Source organism: Maylandia zebra, linkage group LG17, assembly GCF_041146795.1.
Source record: "Maylandia zebra isolate NMK-2024a linkage group LG17, Mzebra_GT3a, whole genome shotgun sequence".
Taxonomy (NCBI): Eukaryota; Metazoa; Chordata; class Actinopteri; order Cichliformes; family Cichlidae; genus Maylandia; species Maylandia zebra.
The window spans coordinates 22576786-22592188 of NC_135183.1; the positions used below are offsets into that span (position 1 = coordinate 22576786).

The 15403-nt window shown below is 39.1% G+C and overlaps 3 protein-coding genes across 4 annotated transcripts; 2 read left to right on the forward strand and 1 right to left on the reverse strand.

Moving 5' to 3' along the window:
- Nucleotides 1-2677: 2677 nt before the first annotated feature.
- LOC143413305 (uncharacterized) lies at nt 2678-5117 on the forward strand. The gene is made up of 8 exons (XM_076876105.1): nt 2678-2980; nt 3101-3231; nt 3336-3429; nt 3556-3679; nt 3797-4056; nt 4141-4327; nt 4491-4618; nt 4707-5117. Exons 3-8 carry the CDS (start codon nt 3364-3366, stop codon nt 5115-5117), a joined length of 1176 nt encoding a protein of 391 aa, XP_076732220.1. The 5' UTR covers nt 2678-2980; nt 3101-3231; nt 3336-3363.
- Nucleotides 5118-6277: 1160 nt separating this feature from the next.
- LOC112436316 (serine/threonine-protein kinase pim-1-like) lies at nt 6278-9405 on the reverse strand. Its single transcript, XM_024805791.2, has 9 exons — nt 9266-9405; nt 8638-8874; nt 8387-8512; nt 8169-8263; nt 7983-8030; nt 7680-7898; nt 7410-7590; nt 7153-7323; nt 6278-7063 (listed from the first exon to the last, which is right to left on the reverse strand). Exons 1-9 carry the CDS (start codon nt 9324-9326, stop codon nt 6972-6974), a joined length of 1230 nt encoding a protein of 409 aa, XP_024661559.2. The 5' UTR covers nt 9327-9405; the 3' UTR covers nt 6278-6971.
- A 3382-nt stretch (nt 9406-12787) lies between these two features.
- On the forward strand, nt 12788-14432 carry LOC143413235 (uncharacterized). Of its 2 annotated transcripts, XM_076875999.1 has the most exons (5): nt 12788-12955; nt 13077-13216; nt 13321-13414; nt 13541-13664; nt 13782-14432. In XM_076875999.1, exons 1-5 carry the CDS (start codon nt 12893-12895, stop codon nt 14045-14047), a joined length of 687 nt encoding a protein of 228 aa, XP_076732114.1. In that variant the 5' UTR covers nt 12788-12892; the 3' UTR covers nt 14048-14432. The 2 variants fall into 2 exon arrangements, 1 of the variants encoding a protein (XP_076732114.1); XR_013093860.1 differs by lacking the exons at nt 12788-12955; nt 13077-13216; nt 13321-13414 and adding an exon at nt 13461-13482 and having other exon boundaries at nt 13565-13664.
- Nucleotides 14433-15403: the final 971 nt, after the last annotated feature.

Sequence of the window (15403 nt, forward strand, 5' to 3'; positions counted from 1 at the left end):
TCCAAGTAGAAATGTATGTAAAAAACAAACAAAAATGATTTTCAATTTTTTTGTAGTTTATTGCACTTTTTTGCAATTAATGTAGTTACTATAGATTTAATGCATACATATTATTAAAATATGGGCTATAACAGTTGTATAGCAACTTGAAATGCTCCCACAAATGGCACTACAACATGTAAAAAAAATAACATAAGCTCTTGGTTCTATAGTAGGTCGTAAGGGTTAAATAAATATCGTCAAATAATCGAGATCTCAATTTCAGTGAAAATAATCGTGATTATCATTTTTGCCATAATCGAGCAGCCCTAATGTCATGTAATCTTTTTGTTTACTCAAACTTGTGTGCTTGTTTCCAGCATTTGCAAAGTTTGGTGTGCCAGCTGTAACAAAAGGAGTGAAAGTTTTTGATAGTTCAGGGACTGAGTTAGATGATGATATATTTGAGGATATAGTAACAGATCCCTCAACTGGGGTACTAACCATCAAATATGAAAAAGGTTTGTTTGAGTGATGTGTGTTTCACTGGATGTCATTTTTTTAGTATCATTATTACATTGTTTATTAAAAAGAGTTTATAAAATGTGTCTATAGAGCAGGGGTCACCAACCTTTTTGAAAGTGAGAGCTACTTCTTGGGTACCGATTAATGTGAAGGGCTACCAGTTTGACACACACTTCTCAAATAACAAATTTCCTCAGTTTAACTTAATTATGTGTTATCATTAATAATTAATGATATTCATCTATGTACGGACACTAATTATGTTAATTATTTTTCACCATAATTATAAAGAATGCAAGTAGGAAACAAGGTAGGAAACATAAATATCAATATGCAACGCTTTATTTCTATATATCTCTGCAAGTATTTACATTTTGAAGTGATCACTTCTACAACATTTTCACTTACCACTAACAAATTTTAACAAATCATGCACTGTTACATACATTATTTTTGTATGTATGTAACATACAAAAAATCAACTTTCAAATTTTACAGAACTTTTCACCAAATTGGCAGCATTTTAAAGCAAATTGCCACTGAGAACATCTAATATGGCTTTCTTTGTCTGTTAGTGGGAAACCTGGCATTGCATGCTGTTCACCAGTGTGTTGTAATCTGGGGTATAACTTGACACTGCAACTCTGAGTGAGTCTTGCAGATGTGCATCGGAGAGGCGTGTTCTGTGTTTGTTCTTGATGAAGTTCATGTCAGAAAAGGCTGATTCACAAAGATAGGTTGAACCAAACAGGCTGGCAACCTTCATAGCTGCTGTGCAAACACCACTGTACTTTTCTGTGTCAACAAGGCACCAAAAGTTTGGTGCACCCTGATAGGCTTTGAGGTGGACGTCATTTTGCAATGTTACAATTTCGATTTCCACCTGTCCAGGATCCAAGCTGAACATTGAACTTAGTTGCTCAGCAATGCATGTTGTGTCCACATTCATGAAAGGATTGGAAACAAATGAGACGCATGGCTCAAGCTGATCAAGGTCACAAAACCTGTTCTCAAACTCTTGACCAAGTCAGTTTATGACTTGAGTGTACTTTTCTGCAACTTTGTCAAAAGTCTCAGATGCAGAAGCATTGTCTTTCAGCACCATCTGCACAGAAAGAAAGTGCAGCACCTTTTTTCTCTGTAAATGCACAGAGAAGATGCTCATCTGGGCTTTAAATCCATTTAAAGCACTTATCATGTCAGCAACAGTCTTACCTTTGCCTTGCAGCTCACAGTTCAAATGGTTCAGTTTCCCAGTAATGTCTGTTAAAAACGCAAGGTCAAGTGTCCACTCAGTGTCCTCCAGCAGAGATGTGTCTTCCCCTTTGGATTGCATGAACTCCTGGATTTCACCCAAAAGTGACAAAAAACGAAGCAAAATCCGTCCCCTGCTGAGCCATTGGATTTCCGTATGTAGTAGCAGGTCACCATATTCAGCTGACAGCTCCTCCAATAGCACCTTGAATGTTCTGTGCTGTTTAGCTCTGGAGCGGATGCTGTTTATGATCTTCACGACGGGAGTCATGACGTGCTCGAAGCCGATCACCTTTGCGCATAACGCCTGCTGGTGAATGATGCAGTGGTAATGCATGAAGTTTGGGAACTCTGTGTCACCTTTACAGTGAGCGATGAATCCCGTATGTCGGCCGATCATAGCAGGAGCCCCGTCGGTAGTCACTGATACCAGCTTTTCCAACGGTACCTTTTTCTTCGCGAAAAACTCCTTCACCGCGTTATAGATGTCAACTCCCTTCGTTGTTGTCTTTAGCGGCAGTAGTGTCAGAAGTTCTTCTTTTGTGGAGAAACCATCAAATACCATCCGGATAAAGACCATCAGCTGTGCTGTACTGCTGCTGTCGACGGACTCGTCACACTGGATGCTAAACCAACTGCACTTTGCCAGATCCTGATCCAACTGATTGGCCAAGTTCCCGGACATAGCCGACACTCTTCTAACAATTGTAGTTGCCCCCAGCTGGACATCAGAGAGAGTGGAGATTACATCGTTTCCATATTTCTCGTCTTTACGAGCACAGTTTTTGCAATTATCATCATTGCTTCTTTGAAAACCTCCCCGTCTAAAAATGCCTTCTTTTTCTTAATCATGAAATGTATAGCTCTAAATGAGGCTTCGGTTGCTTTTTGAGAGTTTTTCACCGGTCTCGTGAAAATAGATGCAGCTCACTGGTAAGTTGTTATGGTGAGCTATTTTTAGAACAGGCCCGCGGGCGACTCATGTGGTCCTTGCGGGCGACCTGGTGCCCGCGGGCACCGTGTTGGTGACCCCTGCTATAGAGGGACCATGTAAACTCATTTGTTTTGCTCCTGCTTTTGAGGTCTGGAAACAGCTGCTGCAGAAGTGTCTCCTGAGCAGTCCCAGTTATCATCGCCACATTCATCAGATTCACAGGATATTGTCATCCTTTCAGACAGCCCTTTGAGGAAACATCAGAAGCTGGATGCAGAAGTTAAGCAAGTAAGAGTTAGCAGATTTCCACATTCTTCTAACAGTGTCATTTTTGTTTGTAGTTTAAGTGCTCTGAACTGCAGTGGTTATATCAACATGTAGAATGTTTTTTTTTATTGTGTTTTCCAGTTGGTGGAATCGATTTTCACCAGCAAACCTGGTGGAGAACGTATAATAAATGAATACAATCGGACCAAGTCCCTGGTGGATGAAACCAGAAGAAAAACATACTGGTCAACATACTTGACAGAAAAAAATGGGTAATCTATTTCTGGCCCTGTGATTTTACTATCATTTTCAAATTATTTTAAATCTCTATGAATTCCAGGGAAGCTGACTAGTTCTTTTCCTTTTGATCTTGCAGTACATCACCACCACGACAGGTAAAAGAAATGTATGCCAGAGGAATTGTAACCTTTTTCTCTTACCTCAGTGGCCTGTACTCCAAAAATGGCTATGTAAGTAGCCCATAGTAATAACTGATACAACCAAAATCACGTTTAAACATTTTAAATCCTGCTAAAATGTATGTCCTTATCAACTCTTCATTGTTACATAACTTATTTTGTTTATTCATTTATCAGTGTCTGTACATGTCACTCTCCAAGGAACATTATTATGATGGCGAGGGTAGCACCGGGTACTTGGCCTGGAGGATTAAAGCCATACAGAGATGCACTGCTAAAGGGAGGCGATTATCATCTGGAGGTAACATTTATAATTCAGTGGAAATACATAATACAGTTCCACATTGTGGTTCTTTATTAATAATGGTTATTAAATGTTGTTATTAGTTTTGATAAAGCTGTATTTCATATTGTCTAGCACCAGGAGATGGATCATCGAGTGAAGACCAGTGTGGTGGACCAACTGTCAGACGAGAGTTGCAGTTTGTTACAGAGAAGTTACTGAGTGAGGATGAGTGCAAGGATACAATCTCTCTGATGAAACATTCAGCTGATGAAGACACAGTCAAGAAGAAGATGAAGTTGACATTTGTTTATCGACACAACATGGTCCTTGGCCTCCTGCTGTCAAGCAACATACTGTCTGTTTTTCCACGTTTCAAAGATATCAAAGGCTTGGTGAATATTTGTCATTACTTTGACAATGTAAACACACTTTAATATTTTGTAGATAGCAGATATAATTCTCTATCCCTGTTACAGATCGAACAGGATTTTGTACTGATGTTTGGTGAGGATGTATCAGGCAGGTTGCTGGAGAGGTGGCCAACAACATTCAAAAGAAAGATTATCCAACAAGGCAGAAAGCTTCCTTCTACCAGTGACCTGGAAGAACTCTTGCTGGCAGCTGACTCACCTGAGGATGCCACTGAAGTTAATGCTGACATTGGTGAGCTGTTGTTTCTTTGATTAGCACATTCATAGCATATATAATGTTTGTCACAGAACAGTTATCCTTTTTGTCTTTTGGGTCTACTCAAACATTTTATCAATGCATTGAAATATGTTGTTGATGATGACTCAACTTTATTAAAAACAAATAATTTTTGCAGGCTGGGACAGTGACCTCTCAGCAATTCTATTGCTATTACATCTGATTCCACCATCTGGTCAGGGTCGGAAGAGACCAGGAAAGGTGTCAGCTTCTCAAGCAGAAAGGCGTCTTGTGGTCTTCAAGAAGGTTTGTGTTTCTTTTCTATTTTTATGTTATGAATTACCAGTTTAAGAAACACTTGATTCTTATTGCCTGTCTGTATTTGTCTTTTCAGACTGGAACAAATATCCAAGAGCACCTTGATTCCATCACTACCAGCACTCAACCCTACCTCCTGGCTGTTGGGGTGAAAAAGAATGACATCCACCGGTTCTTCATTATTCTTGACAAGAATGCCATGCCATGCAAGTCTACCTCTTCACTTGGTACTGTTGATGAACTGTTTAAAGCACATTTTGTGTTTGGCACATCTTACAACACTATGCTTCACAACATGTACATGTTCATCCAGACCACAGGTTTTAGAAAATATTTAAATACCAAACACCTTAACTATTTTGACCAGCAGGCTGACACTGATGTTAATCTACAGCCTGATGTGGCAGTTAAAGAAGTTAGCACTACAGGGGAGGTGATGTCAACTAATGTAGAAGAAACACCCACAACATCTGAAAAGGTCAAATAAGAGCACTTTGGATAGGTGTGCCTCTGCTGTTGCACAGCTCAGAGCAGCTGGATTAAGCCAATCTACTGTGAGTAGTTTTGTCTCCTCAATGGAGGAAGTGTTTTTTGAGATTCATACTCAGGCTAAAGATGCAGCCTTACAGAGCGTACCTTTACAGTACACCACAAGTAAAAATAAATATAATAGTAATAAAATAAAGCATTGGGAGTCCTTTAGTCTGGAAAGATTAGCTTTAGGACCAGGAAAGATGGTGACACTTGGAGAGCTGGAAGAAGGTCCAGAATTTGCTTGGAGCTGTGTTGTCTACCAGTTTGTTTTCAGCTAAGTGGATAATAACACACAGTACAGAGTACCGCCCTGACTTTATCATCTGTACAGATGTAGTGTCTGAGATTCTGCTTTTTTGTAAGATCAAAAGTATTGTTGTGAAAGATGACATTGTGTTGCTCTGCGGAAAACTGATGGAAACCCTGTGTTTTGATGACCATCATCATGCATTTAGGGTCAGACTGCATCCCAATATGGTGCTGAAGGTGTTGAACATAAATGAGCTGTGTTGCTTCTTCAAATCAAATATGGCATTTCAGATTCCTCCCTGTATATTGCCGTTTTATGCCGAACTAAATTCATTGTTTTAAAGTGTTTTATACACTACATGAGATGTTTTTATATTTTGAGCCTGACATAAAAATAAAGCTGTTAAATGTATTATCTAGTTGTGGTTTTTGCTCACTTGTTTTATATGTAAAAGCATTATTAAAAACCAGGTTTTCATGCTGCAAAACAGTGAATTGAGTGTAAAGGTAAGACTACAGGAAGAGTTTTAGTAACATTACTTGGTGTAAAATTAATTACAAATTTTACTCTATGAGAGCTAATTTTTCACTAGAGATTAGTGTATGAATAACACAGTATAGAGTAACATGACACTACTAGTAGTGTTAAGTTGATTTAACACTATGCGGTGTTACTCAGTGTTAAATTTTTACTCTATTTAGAGTTAAATTTACTCTAAAATTTTAACACTATAGAAAGAGTTGATTTAACACCAATTCTGAATGGCACCAAATAGACTCGGAAACAGTGTTAAATTTAACTCTTTAAGTGTTAGTTTGACACTGCAAATTTTACTGTGTACATTTAAGCTATATAGTTCCCTCTGTGATAACTCTGCTATGAATGCCTCTTATTAACTTTTATGCTTTTACAACCCACTATGAGCAAACACTCAGCAACAGTGGGAAGGAAAAACTCCCTTCTTGAAGGAAAAAACCTCTGGTAGAACCAGGAAATCTGTCTAAACTAGTTGGGGGTTAGAGCAACAGATGCAAGTCTTCAGATCATTTGCAGTGTGACTGTCTTTGTGCACACTTTAACCTGATTCAGTTTTCTTATTTGTCAAAATGCACCATGGGTAAAAACAAAACAAAACAACAAAACAAAACAAAATAGTAATGAAGGAGAATCCTCAGCAAAGATGAATTAAACAAGTTTTATTTTGATCAAATTTTACTTTAAGTAAAACACATCTTTATTTGATGACATTGAAGTCATCAAATAAAGACAGTTTTGATGGAGCTCCTGACCCAGCCCAAGCTCTCTATGAAGACGAGGAAAAACTCCCCAGGGGGCCAGATCGATGGGAAGAAACCTCGGGAAAGCCCATTCAAAGAGAGATCCCCTTTCCTGGGATGGCTGGGGGGGTTACAGGAACTCCAAAAAAGCTAAATTTTTATTTCTTTTCTTTTTAAGATTGACCCACTCTATCTATTCCTGTCCAACAGAAAAAAGAAAGGAAGTTACTACAATGTATCACACTTACATGATAAGGTGTGAATTGTGTGTTTGTGTGTGTTATCTTAGCCAGGGGTGAAGCTGGAGCTCCTCCAGTGTTGGGCGCTTCTCCGGGGCTAAAGCTAAACATGCGTCCAAGAAATTCCGGCATTCTTGAAAGAAAGAAAAGATCAAAAAGATGAAGATGATAGTTCTAGTGATCCAAGGCATCAGTGAATCTGGAAGTGTGAAGTTTTCTTACCTGTGGACAGACGCTTTTTGATGCTCAGTTGCTTTGTGAGGAACCTCGCGGTACTAAAGTATCGTGCATGAAGCGCTTCATACAACACCACTCCCATTTGCCACACCGTGGTGGGTCCACACCTGTAGCAGCTCCTAATGTACCACTCGGGAGGGATGTGAAGAGGAGTGCCTAACAAACAGACACAATTACAATTTCTTCTAAAACAAAAGACACAAATTGTTACATCTGTGAAAAGCAAGAGCAGAATATGTTACCATAGAAGATGCGATACAGAGATCGCTGTTTAACAAAGCAGCTCAGTCCAAAGTCAATGATGCGAACTCGAGGCACATCTGAGCCGGTCTCAATCAGAATGTTTTCTCCCTTGATGTCCCGATGAAAGATGTGTTTCTCCTCAAGTTCCTTTACAGCATCAACTAGTTGCTTCAGAATGACCTGGAAAAGATGAAAAACACAATAATGAGTTAATGCTTTTCTGCCTTGATTGAATGCTGTACAGTCTAAGGCTCTTCCAGTCAACTTACCTTGGCCGTGTCCTCTGTTAAAGTTCTTCCATTTTCTGCTTTGTATTTTTGCAGGTCCACAGCGGGGACAGGTCTCTCCAGCACCAGGATCAGCTCTTTGCCAAGGTCGAACCACTCCAGCAAGGACACAGGTGCTGATATTCCCACTGACCCTTCTGCTTCACCTGCAAGTTTAAGCATAATGGCCACTTCCACCGAGAGCATCTTCCCATTTTCATCCTGAAATATTACAACAAAGTGGATGATGAGGAACGCCGCATTCAATCCAGTAATGTGAAACTAATTCAAGTGTTGGACGCTTACCGCCACTTTGCAGTAGACTTTATTTTTGGGAATGTGTTTGATGGCAACCTAGAAGACACAGAGCATTGGTGAGCATTTCCTCAGTATGACATAATGAAAGGTGGAAACACAGCAGATGTCTCAGTTTACGATATTATCCATTATCTGCGTCACTGCCTGTGTTACTACCATCATCTGAACACTTACTGGAAAACGATCTTCTATCCGGTAGCCAGCAAACACTGCTCCGCAGCCTCCTTCTCCGAGCTGGTGCTCCTCCACATATCTGGCTTGGAATTCACCTGAACAGACAAAACAGCAAATCTGGTTTTATTACAGCTGTGACACAAATTACTCTCCTCTGTAGCCTAAATGTTCCTTCTGCCCTTCCCCTGAATATAAAACCCAAGCTGCTTGCTACTTACGTTTTTGGTCTGCCACTGATTTTTTGCCCTGGTCCACATTCCTTTTTTTTTTCTTGAGTGGCTCTCTGTTGTCTCCCGCGGCCTTTCTTTTGCCATTTTTTGCGCACTCCTGTTTGTTGTTCAAGTCTGGAGATGTGGAAAACACCAAAAGCACATCAGCTCACTGGATGATAGACACAAACACTAAACACCAATATCTTAAACCTAGCAACCACACTTAATCTACCCCCTTATTCAACTAATTAGCCTACCTTTACCAGAGTCCAACGAGAAGGATGCTTGCTCCTCGTCACCGCTCATATGGTCGAGAAGTTTAGCCTTCTTTGCTTTCTTTGTTGTGCCCTCTTCATCTTGCACAACCTTGCGCTTCACACCTTTGACCACATCTGAGCTGGTGGAAGGACCAGCCTGCTCAGCGACCCTCCTCCTTTTCATTGGGGTCTTCTTTTCAGGACTGGCCTTTCTTTTAGCAGTCCTGCTCTTACAATCTATAAACGACAACAACACAGTGGTGAAAAAGAGTCCCCGACATCAGGACTGGAAGCAGTTTGATGGCAAAGAATTTGAAATTGCTTTTGCTTAAATGATCACAAGTTTATTCTTGGGATAAAAAAAAAACTGACCAGTGCGAATTGATACTAGGTTCACTAAGTCTTAGATCTTGATGACACTTGTTGGTCTGTTTTTACTGTTGAGTCCAAGAATAAACTTATTACATTATTTTACCAAAAGACCGGTAACCTTTCTTTGATTAGACATCTTGTATTAAAGCTATTTTCAATCAAACATATGATTCAAATACTCTAAAAATGATTCACGCGGTGTCAACATTTCTAGGATTTGGATTTTACCAGGATTTTATTTTATTATTTTACTTACCTTGATCTCCTGAATCTTTCTTATCAGCTGGAGTGGTCATTTTTCTTGTTTCCTTTTTCATTGTAATTTTGGAGAACTTTTAAAATCGAAAATGTAAACCGTAATGAGTTAAGATTGAGTTAATATTCCTTCAAATGTGCACCTTTCAAATGCTTGACTTTTCTAACTGAATTCTGTAAGTGAGCTTTATAAGTAAACTCTGGAAACTACGGCAACACAACATAGAATCTTGCCTTTCAGTGACTTCACTGACTGCCAGCAGTTCAAAGTAGTTTACAGAAAAACACTCTGGCAGACAAAGCCATAATATTTCATATAATTCAATCATTTCATATCAGTTAAACAGTTTCTTTCATTATCGTTCATCGTTTGTATAAAGACCTCATGTATGGATGACAGTATGAAGATTTGTGGTTGACCACACACTAATACAGGGAGTGCAGAATTATTAGGCAAGTTGTATTTTTGAGGAATAATTTTATTATTGAACAACAACCATGTTCTCAATGAACCCAAAAAACTCATTAATATCAAAGCTGAATGTTTTTGGAAGTAGTTTTTAGTTTGTTTTTAGTTTGAGCTATTTTAGGGGGATAACTGTGTGTGCAGGTGACTATTACTGTGCATAATTATTAGGCAACGTAACAAAAAACAAATAAATACCCATTTCAATTATTTATTTTTACCAGTGAAACCAATATAACATCTCCACATTCACAAATATACATTTCTGACATTCAAAAACAAAACAAAAACAAATCAGCGACCAATATAGCCACCTTTCTTTGCAAGGACACTCAAAAGCCTGCCATCCATGGATTCTGTCAGTGTTTTGATCTGTTCACCATCAACATTGCGTGCAGCAGCAACCACAGCCTCCCAGACACTGTTCAGAGAGGTGTACTGTTTTCCCTCCTTGTAAATCTCACATTTGATGATGGACCACAGGTTCTCAATGGGGTTCAGATCAGGTGAACAAGGTGGCCATGTCATTAGTTTTTCTTCTTTTATACCCTTTCTTGCCAGCCACGCTGTGGAGTACTTGGACGCGTGTGATGGAGCATTGTCCTGCATGAAAATCATGTTTTTCTTGAAGGATGCAGACTTCTTCCTGTACCACTGCTTGAAGAAGGTGTCTTCCAGAAACTGGCAGTAGGACTGGGAGTTGAGCTTGACTCCATCCTCAACCCGAAAAGGCCCCACAAGCTCATCTTTGATGATATCAGCCCAAACCAGTACTCCACCTCCACCTTGCTGGCGTCTGAGTCGGACTGGAGCTCTCTGCCCTTTACCAATCCAGCCACGGGCCCATCCATGTGGCCCATCAAGACTCACTCTCATTTCATCAGTCCATAAAACCTTAGAAAAACCAGTCTTGAGATATTTCTTGGCCCAGTCTTGACGTTTCAGCTTGTGTGTCTTGTTCAGTGGTGGTCGTCTTTCAGCCTTTCTTACCTTGGCCATGTCTCTGAGTATTGCACACCTTGTGCTTTTGGGCACTCCAGTGATGTTGCAGCTCTGAAATATGGCCAAACTGGTGGCAAGTGGCATCTTGGCAGCTGCACGCTTGACTTTTCTCAGTTCATGGGCAGTTATTTTGCGCCTTGGTTTTTCCACACGCTTCTTGCGACCCTGTTGACTATTTTGAATACATACAGTGTAAGAAATAACAATGCAAGGCTTTACCGGTATTTATGGGACTGGTTTAATATTCACATTTTCTGTTTACAGTAGTTCAATGAAGAGCACTGACTATAAGAAATTACTGTCTACAGGAAGCATGCTGCTTAAAGCAAAACTGGGAGGTGTGCAGAAATTTGCTGGAGTATCTGAGCCAAGCCTTAAGGAATTTTGATTGCCGGTAAGAAACCAACATGGTATAAAAAAGGTGTTCAATGTGCTTTAAGTTCTTTTTGTTATTTAGTCTCTTCAAACTGCATTTTATGATTAATTGAAAATGATCTACGTTTTGGAATCATCTTAGCTACAAATGTATATTTAGTGGAAAAACTGTATAATGTGAGTGTAACTCCTAATCTACCACTTATCAAGCATGTTACTGGCGCTTAATAATTTAGTTTTTATTTGTTTGAGTCACTTTTGAAAAAGCTAAGCAGAAGTTATTTGGAGACGACAGTGACTGCCGTTGGTTGAAAAGAGAGGTAAAAAAAAACTTCAGTGGTGTTGCACACCATTTTATATTATTTTTTAAAGTCATTATTCAATACGTTGTTATTGTTAACCCTTTAAAGCGTCAGAGCTGCACGCTCCGTTTTGTGTAACTATTTTTAAATCCCTGTAGAACCTGAACCGTGTAAGCTAGTGCAATAAATTTTTTTGCATATGAAACCAGAGGAGTTGTACTTACATCTTATGCCATCAGCTTGTCCTCGGTCACGTTTTCCTTCCACATATAGCTTTGCAAAAACTGCATAAAAAGCGCTTGCAGGAACAAAAACATAATATTCCAGAAACACGCTTTGCCGATGCGATCAGCTGTTCGTAACACTTCCCACAGTGAAACAGACGTCAGCATGAATTATAGCATGTCCGCCATTTCCTGCCCAAAACCGGAAGTGACGTCATTTTCGTGGAAAATGTAGTTTTTTACTTATAGGCCTTAAAAGCTTATACTGGTGTTTTTATAAGTCACGTTTGACTTTTCTGAATAGTTTCTGCTTAGAACTCGAATTGCACTGCTGGAAATAGTTTATTTTGATGCACCTGCTGTTTTCTTTGCGAATTTGCATCATAGGATTGTTTTTTCGTTTTTCCTGCAGTATATAAAAATTGGTGTATCTCCAAAATAAAACTATGAAGACACTCAAAATAAATTTCCTGTTGTTGTAAACTATTTTTTGCAACTTTTTTGTATTTAAAGTTTTGAGGGATAAACCTCTTAAATTTCTCCAAGTAGAAATGTATGTAAAACAAAAAACAAAAACGATTTTCAATTTTTTTGTAGTTTATTGCACTTTTTTGCAATTAATGTAGTTACTATGGACTTAATGCATACATATTATTAAAATATGGGCTATAACAGTTGTATAGCAACTTGAAATGCTCCCACAAATGGCACTACAACATGTAAAAAAATAACATAAGCTCTGGCGGACTTGGTTCTATAGTAGGTCGTAAGGGTTAAATAAATATCGTCAAATAATCGAGAGCTCAATTTCAGTGAAAATAATCATGATTATCATTTTTGCCATAATCGAGCAGCCCTAATGTCATGTAATCTTTTTGTTTACTCAAACTTGTGTGCTTGTTTCCAGCATTTGCAAAGTTTGGTGTGCCAGCTGTAACAAAAGGAGTGAAAGTTTTTGATAGTTCAGGGACTGAGTTGGATGATGATATATTTGAGGATATAGTAACAGATCCCTCAACTGGGGTATTAACCATAAAATATGAAAAAGGTTTGTTTGAGTGATGTGTGTTTCACTGGATGTCATTTTTTAATATCATTATTACATTGTTTATTAAAATGAGTTTATAAAATGTGTCTATAGAGGGACCATGTAAACTCATTTGTTTTGCTCCTGTTTTTGAGGTCTGGAAACAGCTGCTGCAGAAGTGTCTCCTGAGCAGTCCCAGTTATCATCGCCACATTCATCAGATTCACAGGATATGGTCATCCTTTCAGACAGCCCTTTGAGGAAACATCAGAAGCTGGATGCAGAAGTTAAGCAAGTAAGAGTTAGCAGATTTCCACATTCTTCTAACAGTGTCATTTTTGTTTGTAGTTTAAGTGCTCTGAACTGCAGTGGTTATATCAACATGTAGAATGTTTTTTTTTTATTGTGTTTTCCAGTTGGTGGAATCGATTCTCACCAGCAAACCTGGTGGAGAACGTATAATAAATGAATACAATCGGACCAAGTCCCTGGTGGATGAAACCAGAAGAAAAACATACTGGTCAACATACTTGACAGACTTGACAGAAAAAAATGGGTAATTTATTTCTGGCCCTGTGATTTTACTATCATTTTCAAATTATTTTAAATCTCTATGAATTCCAGGGAAGCTGACTAGTTCTTTTCCTTTTGATCTTGCAGTACATCACCACCACGACAGGTAAAAGAAATGTATGCCAGAGGAATTGTAACCTTTTTCTCTTACCTCAGTGGCCTGTACTCCAAAAATGGCTATGTAAGTAGCCCATAGTAATAACTGATACAACCAAAATCACGTTTAAACATTTTAAATCCTGCTAAAATGTATGTTCTTATCAACTCTTCATTGTTACATAACTTATTTTGTTTATTTATTTATCAGTGTCTGTACATGTCACTCTCCAAGGAACATTATTATGATGGCGAGGGTAGCACCGGGTACTTGGCCTGGAGGATTAAAGCCATACAGAGATGCACTGCTAAAGGGAGGCGATTATCATCTGGAGGTAACATTTATAATTCAGTGGAAATACATAATACAGTTCCACATTGTGGTTCTTTATTAATAATGGTTATTAAATGTTGTTATTAGTTTTGATAAAGATGTATTTCATATTGTCTAGCACCAGGAGATGGATCATCGAGTGAAGACCAGTGTGGTGGACCAACTGTCAGACGAGAGTTGCAGTTTGTTACAGAGAAGTTACTGAGTGAGGATGAGTGCAAGGATACAATCTCTCTGATGAAACATTCAGCTGATGAAGACACAGTCAAGAAGAAGATGAAGTTGACATTTGTTTATCGACACAACATGGTCCTTGGCCTCCTGGGCCCTATTTCAGGAAGCCGGTTTAGAAAACTCAGAGTGAAAAACGATACTCAGGGTTGAGTAACCCCGAACTGTCCAACTCGGAATATTCGGTTTCAGAAAGGCTGATAACAAGTAGTTCAATCAACGCGGAGTTGCTTTAACCCCAAGTTAAGCGCGCGCACGAGGATACATAAAGCCCTGATTAGTGGAGCACAGATTAAGCGAATTACCATGGAGAAGGAGGGAAAGAAGGCGCGGTCAATGTATTTTACAGCGCTTGAGGCCGAAATTCTGATGGCAGCATATGCTGATAACATGCAAATTTTGCAGAAAAAAAGTAACACAGCCTCAGCTGCAAAAGAAAGGGAGCATGCATGGCAAAACATAGCCGACAGAGTCAATGCGTGAGTGTTAATTTAAACATTGATCTAGGGATTTCCACCCATTTAACACGTTATTTTATTATATTTTATTTTGTATTTTATACCTTTTATTTTGTGATGTGATTTGAGCGCAGGTGCAACCCAACAGGCCCCCAACGTTCCTGGCAGCAAGTAAAAATGAAATATAAAAATATAGTCCAAACAGGTAAGGTGTAATTGTATTATGAGCCATAGTGCTTGGTCTGTTTGTCCGATGTAAATCAATTGCAGTTAGAGGCTACATTAATTTCCCCTCTGTAAGCACTTATTGAAATTATCTGAGCACATTATAAGTACATATTTGCTTACTCTGTATGCTCAAATGTGACCCATTATGGCCACTAGAAAAAAAGCGGAGGCCCGAAAAACAGGTGGGGGTCCTCCACCACCACCACTCACAGAGCCTGGCCACTTGGCTTCTACATTTGTGATAATGTTGGCAGCATCACATATGATCTTCACAGTGCAGAGAACACAAATTAGCATCCATTACTATAATGAAATAATTTGTTAGTTTGACATGCTACAGGGAACTATGTACCTGTACATTAATGCTGTGGAAAGACTTCCTGTTCACATAGTCTCCTTCATTTACTGAAGGAGCAATGATTGGAATGTGAGTGCCATCTATACAGCCAATCACGCCTGGGAACCGTGAAAATAAATGTAAAATTTAAGTAGTAGTTCAAGTATCACCACATCATGTATTAAGTTTTGTTCATCCTGCTACCTGCAATTTTGTGGCATCCCTCTTTGATAAATCTTGTGGGTCTATGACCGGGGAACACCACAGACGAGTACAGGAGACGTTTCAGTGCAACTGTAACATTCCTGACTGCCCAACAGACGGTAGCCTTGGGAACGTGCTCAGCATCACCAATATTATACAGAAAGCTCCCGTTTGCAAAAAACCGAAGTGCAATACAAATAATATGTACAGAACTGAGAGAATGTCCGCGATGTGTCACATGCGCAATATATGGCCTGAGGATGTTATCCAAATAACTTATTG